This window comes from Protopterus annectens, chromosome 15.part0 (assembly GCF_019279795.1).
Source record: "Protopterus annectens isolate FY-2018-M chromosome 15.part0, PAN1.0, whole genome shotgun sequence".
Taxonomy (NCBI): Eukaryota; Metazoa; Chordata; order Ceratodontiformes; family Protopteridae; genus Protopterus; species Protopterus annectens.
In genome coordinates, this window is record NC_056749.1 from 218,251,361 (window position 1) to 218,258,404 (window position 7,044).

General features: G+C 34.2%; 1 protein-coding gene across 6 annotated transcripts in view; it reads left to right on the forward strand.

Moving 5' to 3' along the window:
* ARHGEF9 (Cdc42 guanine nucleotide exchange factor 9) overlaps positions 1-7,044 on the forward strand; it is a 3,179,575-nt gene that overhangs the window by 2,528,022 nt on the left and 644,509 nt on the right. For all 6 annotated transcript variants that reach the window (XM_044057721.1, XM_044057724.1, XM_044057723.1 and 3 more), the window contains one exon: positions 1,276-1,508. In XM_044057721.1, coding sequence (XP_043913656.1) covers positions 1,276-1,508 — 233 coding nt within the window. The remainder of the gene's footprint in view (positions 1-1,275; positions 1,509-7,044) is intronic.

Consider the following 7,044-nt stretch of genomic DNA (forward strand, 5'->3'; position numbering starts at 1 on the left):
AGCAGAACAAACAGTAAGAGGAATGAATCCCACTGCTGGTGTCAGATAATATTCAAAGGAAAGTTGTCATTAAGGGGACATGTTAAATATGTACTGCTGCCTATAATAACCAGGCCCTAGCAGAACCCTGTTTGTTTTACACACACTGCAGTTTTACAAAGAGTAATTAAAATTAGATGACAATAACTTTGCCTACAGATTCTAATAGTATTTACTGAATGAGAGATTAAAGTAACTGCCTAGCAACCAACTTTCTGCAGTTTTTGGTGTGCTGCCATCACTTAGTCAAAACTAGCAAAACAAGACCATAAGAGACTGTCTACCTTTAAAATAAGCCAACTTTTAATAGTTAGATTACATGCATTAATTAAACAAAAAAATCATATATCCTGAATCTAATAAACCATCAACCACAAGCACTCAAACTTAGACAATAAAATCCTTTACCTGAAGTAAATATTTAGTTAAAGCATTTTATTTTCAAGTAAATATGCAAACCATTCAGAATCTGCACAAGAACTTAGAAAATAAAACAATCAAACAGAAGATGTTTAGGGGAAAAATATCTAACATCTGAGCTAGAAATTATGGTGTGTTTACTGATTTTGGCTGTTAAGTCCAAAAAAATTATTTTAAGAGTTTTATATATACAGAGTTACACATTTTGTTTAAACAGTACATGCACACTGTTAATTTATTTTAATTCAGTGCAGCTCATACGTTTCATGCAGTTTTCATTGGAAGAGCAGCAGATGCATGTTTGCAACCCTTGCAGTTCTTCGTGTGTTTATGCATTTTTGCTATATCTTAAAGGAAAATGATGAGAAGTCTGAGAGAGAAGAGGCTCTGCGGTGCAATGAATAGAACAGCGGACCGCAAGCAAAATGGTAAAATACATTTTAACTGCAATGCTATCTTTAAGCTATACATTTATAAGTATTTCCTTCTGCAGTGAGATGCACCATGAGGTTAGCGGATGACGATGCCTTTTAATTTCAAACATTTGCTTAGTTCAGAAATCTGTGCAGTATTTCATCTCTAGCTTGGCAGTATTTCATCTCTAGCTTGACAAATTCTTACATTCTTCCAGAGGAAATGACTTGTAGTCCTTTAATTTACAGCACACTTAGCATCATTCAGGGCTTCACCATGGTGCAAATGAATATAGCATGGCCTTGTGTAGTAATTTACTCTCCTCAGTAGGTTGATTGGCTGATTTTTCATGGACCTTGCAATGATATATTCTCCATTTCTCCTTTGTTTTTTGTCTCACAGCAAGATGGTTTCTGGATATATTCCGAATATTGTAATAATCACTTGGATGCCTGCATGGAACTCTCCAAGCTGATGAAGGATGGCAGATACCAGCATTTCTTCGAAGCTTGTCGCCTGCTGCAACAGATGATTGACATTGCAATTGATGGTTTCCTTCTAACGCCAGTGCAGAAGATCTGTAAATATTCCTTACAGCTGGCAGAATTACTGAAGTACACGTCACAGGATCACAGGTAAAGCTTTCCTCCTTTGAAATGAATTCTTTGGTTCTGCTCATTTTTACTGTACATAGATTGCTTAATTACTTATAGATGAAAATCATACCTATCTCCAAATGTTAGGAAGAGCTCTTTGAATTACATGAGTTTAAAGACTATATGCAAATGCATCTGTCTTATTTATATGTGCACCTAGTGAGAGCAAAAACTGATGCAAGATGAAAACACTGCTGGTTGCATTGCATTGGAGACTTCTGTGCTATTCAAACAATGTTTACTTTACTAATCAGCCATATATGCATGACAACTACATCCTTTGCAAAGTATTCTGTTAACTGTTTGTTACTAAATAGTTATGATGCTTATGTAATAAAATCAGCGCACTCAGCATATGTTCAGAAATAATGGAGAAAAAAAGAATACTTGAAAAATGCATAATCTATTAAGGCATGTCTTTACTAGAATGGAAGCATAATAAATGGAAAAACTCTGAAAGAATTTTTATAGTAGATTTAATTGTACATGATGTCTGTTTATTCTCTTACTATTAAGACTTAACAGTTATAGTTGTTTCTTTTGATTACCCAGTAAGTCTGGGTTTGCTTAGTTGTACTGTGCACAAAGGGAAGTCACAGTTTTCAAACCCATGCCTATAGAATCCAGCATGGTCTCCGCTTAATATCTGACTCATTGAGCTATACTACTACAATATTGTTTATACTTGTGCACGTGTAATCACACTTGTAATCTCTGTCTCTACAATAACTCAGAATAGATAGTAACCATAATCTAAATAAACTTTTTTAGACTATCTTATTAACATTTGTTAAAGATGGAGCTTCATATGTAATCCGTATTTATTCTGTAGGGTTGCATGTGAAATGGAAAGCTTTTTATGTACAACGTGCATGCTCTAGTGCATTTTACTGAGTTTATTTATATATAGGTTTCTTATTTGTGTTGCATAATATTTTCTTCTTTACTTCTACAATGATTATAGATACAGATATTTGGATTTAATTTAAAAGTTTTATTTCAAATTTTGTAGCACAAACACAGATAGACATTAGATAAAACAGTGCAGTCTCATATTGAAAACAGACTTAGCATGAACTAAACTTCTCTGCAATGAAATTCACATTCTTTGAAATGGCATTGAAACCCACAAAGAAAATCATCTGGCCAGTGGCAGATTAAGTTTAAATTTGGACTGTTTTCAAACCATGGACTTCTTGCACACATTTTAGGATGATGCAAACCTGCATGTGTTCCTTAACTCACCTTCCTGATTGTATTAAATTATATTCTATATATAATACAGCACCATCTGTTAGCATTTTTAAGATTATAGTTTTGAATATTTTTTTCCAGTATAAAATGAATCAAAATATATGAACCAATAGTGGCAAAAGTGCCCATTTCAGAACATTTCAACCATAAAAGACCACTCAAACTTCTTCCATTACAATCCACCCTCATATCAGTCAATATGCACAATTTCTGTAGAAGTAAAAGTCATCTGAAAAATTCACGTTAAAGAGATCTGTAACTAATGGAGAGATCGCTTCTGGCAAACAGTTTTATATTTCAGTGTTTCATCTACAAATTAAATGCCTGCTGCCCTTGAAGAATACACTACCTATGTTACATTAAAACAGAGAAAAAAAATGGTAAGCCGGTAATATTCAAAACACCAACGGCCAGCAAATGCAATACAAAGATACTGATGTCTGGAATGAAAGTCAAATATTGTATTTATTAAGTATTATAAACATCTCCAAACCGGTTTCGGCTAACCAGCCTTCAAGTGGGTAAATTAAACCTCCAGTAAGAATACTCATGAGTATTCTTATTGGAGGTTTAATTTACCCACTGATGAAGGCTGGTTAGCCAAAACCGGTTTGGAGATGTTTATAATACTTAATAAATACAATATCTGACTTTCATTCCAGACATCAGTATCTTTGTATTGCATTTGCTGGCCATTGGTGTTTTGGATATTAATGGTTGGGCCAAGCATACCATACTTGCAAAGCATAGAGTTTTTGAAGCTGGTAATATTGTAATAGGAAATGGATGCCAAACCAACAGCAAGTTCATAGTTACTAAGCATCCCATCCAAAGATAGACACATTCAGAACTGCAGCAATCCCGCAGTACAACACAGTATCAGCAATCCATCTAAGGGTGTGGCAGTAAAATCCACACACATCTGCATCAAAAGCAAGTATGGTACCTGTTGTGCTACTAATACTACTTTCAAATTTTATAGCACAAACAGTGATGACCATTTGCTAAAGAAAACAGTTGCAAATTGAAAACAGACTGAGCATGAGCAGCAGTAAACGTCTCTTCCATTGAAGCTCACAATCCATTGAAAATGCACTGAAACTCTCACTGTTCCTTGAAAATACACTAAAACTTGATTCCTTGAAAATGCACTGAAACTCATGTTTTTTGAGTAGTCTAGTAGTTGGTATAGAGGATTCAGGCTGTTGTCTCCTGTAACCAAGGTACAGAGTTTGAGCCTGAGCAAATTAACTAAACTACCATCCCTAGCTAGGGAATTTCACACACACACACCAATGGCATGTTCATTTCATCTGTCTGTCTTGTCAGCTTTATTCTGCAGAGAAAAGAATCAGCAGGAATGTCTTGTGTGTTTAAATTCCAGATGTGGAAATGAGTAAGCAACAGCAGGAGTCTGTGTCAACGCACGCAAGGATGCAAATCTGCATTGCACTTACAGACACAGATAATGGTCTTAGAAAAGACATGCAATTCATTTTTTTAATTAAAAGTAAATGTTGTAGCAGCTCCCCTAGCCAGCAGGCCCTAGGTGACAGCCTAGGTTGCCTAGTGCTGGATCCAGCTCTGCCTAGATTTGTTCCCTGCAAGACTCAGCAGAAAACTGGAAGCTTTGAATCCAGAAATTCAGTTTATTTATTTATTTTGAATGGGAACAGAATAACCATGAAACCTACAAAAGGCACAGAGTGACACATTTCTTACTATCACTTTGGAGAAGACTTGAAAGTAATTTAACTTGTTTTTCCTTTTCAGAAGAGGAAAAAGCAAAATGGTTACAGTTACTGAGAAGATGAAACAGTCTGTGAACCAGGAAATAATTTATTCTTTACAGGGGCAGAAGGTCATGCAGACTACATAAGCTAAGGAACAGACACAAAGACACTCAAATTTGTGAGTGACATTATTATTTAATAAAGATCAAATGGTTTTTGGTATAATAAAACAATAGGCATCTTTTCATTTAGAAAGACCAGGTATGACCTTATCAAATTTTGTAAAATTGCAAGCATATAGTTGAGAGTTAACCTAGGAAGTGGAAATGTGCAACATAAAGTGTGAGTGAAATAAAAAGGCAAAAATAATGAGAAAATGTTTTGCAGCCGTAATGATAACATGGAGAGCCATGGGATGTACAGAAAATGTAGTTAAAGTTCAGGCCACATGTAAGAGCTGTGGTTAAATGCATGAAATGAATAATAGTTCTGCATTTAATCAGTTTTGTATCAGCTTTGGTAGAAAGATACATTTTTCAAAAATATTTTAAGTGCGAAAACAACTGTGTTTAAAAGAACATGCATGTTCTTGAACAGAAACATAAACATGATCCCTTTTAATGTTATTATAGTTAAAAAAAAATGAGTGAATCAGTGAAGTCTGAATATGTGAAAGAAACTGTGAGCCAAATGCATGTATGGTTCATATGCAAGTACTAAGCTAGCTGTCTTTGGTGGTTATTTTATGCATAGGTCATTTTCCTTCAAATGGTAAGAATCAAACCATTTGTCTTGTATCTGTTAGGCAAACACCTTGACCACTAATCTAAGAACCCAAGTCACATTGTTTACAACATGTAGAGAATTAGTAAACAAAATCTTGAACTTGAAATAGTATCTTAAACCCTCGACTGTCATATGGCCAAGACCATATGATTGAAGTTTTAAAACTTTGAATGTTCTGAACGGAGATCTCCATACAGCACAAATGGGAAAATTTCCCCTTTCCTCGATCTAGTCCGATCTCTGAGTTGGTCTATTTAAATAGCAGGGGGTATGGAGGTGCATGGGGGGCTTTCCCCCCTGCAAAAATGTCCAGGAATTTGTTTTTTTTTTTTTTTTTCAGGTGTTCAAACTTTTGAAATGTCGATCATGTAGTCTCGGCCATATGAAAGTCAATGTTTTAAAAGTTCAATCATCTTTAGTAGTCGCAAATAGACATAGGTGAAGAGTGCAATATTATATCTAAATATAAATATACTTTTGAAGGATTGTGGGGTTAAAAGACACAGGAAAGAGATCTGTATGCACATTATTAACATATTCGGACATCAGAAAGATTCACTGCATCACAATCTGACATGTGAATATAGAAATGTAATAAAATATCTTGTTTTAAAACATTTAAGCAAATTACCTTAATATTATACTACAGAGTAATTAGAGGCAACATAATTACACAGAATTTGTAGTGTTGTAAAGAAAGAAAATATTCCCTTTTGTACAGATGTACAAAATCTAAATAAAATGATTAAAAGAGAGCATTGCTCATTGCTTATGGTACAAACTACACATCATTTAAAGTTAATTTTAGTAAGCTCCAAATTATGTATCTTTAAACATATGAGGAAGGTATGGGTTTCCATAGGCATCTGCATCTTTGTTCATCAGAAGCAGAGGTGTTCCAAAGAACTGTTGTACAGGAAAAAGAAGGCTTCCAATGTAGAGAAAACAAAACTGATGGTTTTGATCTTTTACTGTGAAGTTAGAGAAAAGAAGATCAGAACAACAGACTGATACAGCTGCTGAATAGAGGGAGAAAGCATACTTTCAAGTTACTTAAAACAACTGTAAAATTAGAGTAACAAGTCTGAAATGTGTAGCATGTGTTTTAATGACAGAATGGACATGATGCATAGAAAATTTTAAGAAATTGTGCAAATGCCAAATCCAGAAGACAAGCGAGCATTACAGAGGTTTCTTTGAATGATACAGTATCTTTTAGTTTTTAGCCAATGCGTCCAAGACAACTTTTTCTCTCACAAAAAGCTGTTAGAGCATGATTAACCCTGGAGTGGAATTGTGACTAAGAAAAGATATTAGAAAAAAATAGTTAGTGAAATGCAGGCATTAAATTACTATAATATGAGTAAATCAGTTATGTTGTAAATACATACCAGACAGAATGATAGAGGAACTGCAATCATAAAAGAGAGTAAACTAGATACCCCTAAGTCAAGAATATTTACAGGTGCACAGAAAGGATATGCTCAAATTTAAAGTTAGCAGTAATGCATGATGTGAGAAATTCTATGAATATATTTGTGTGTATATATATATATATATATATATATATATATATAATGAGATTTAGTTGGAAAACAAGTCACAATATCTTGCAAAGCATATTTATAGTGTCTTTTACAAAGACACCTAATGTTGTTGAGGATGTTACTTAATTTATGGATGTATGATCTGAAATTAAAATACAGGCTGGGAAGGGGCCTACACATAGCTGATATCTTGAA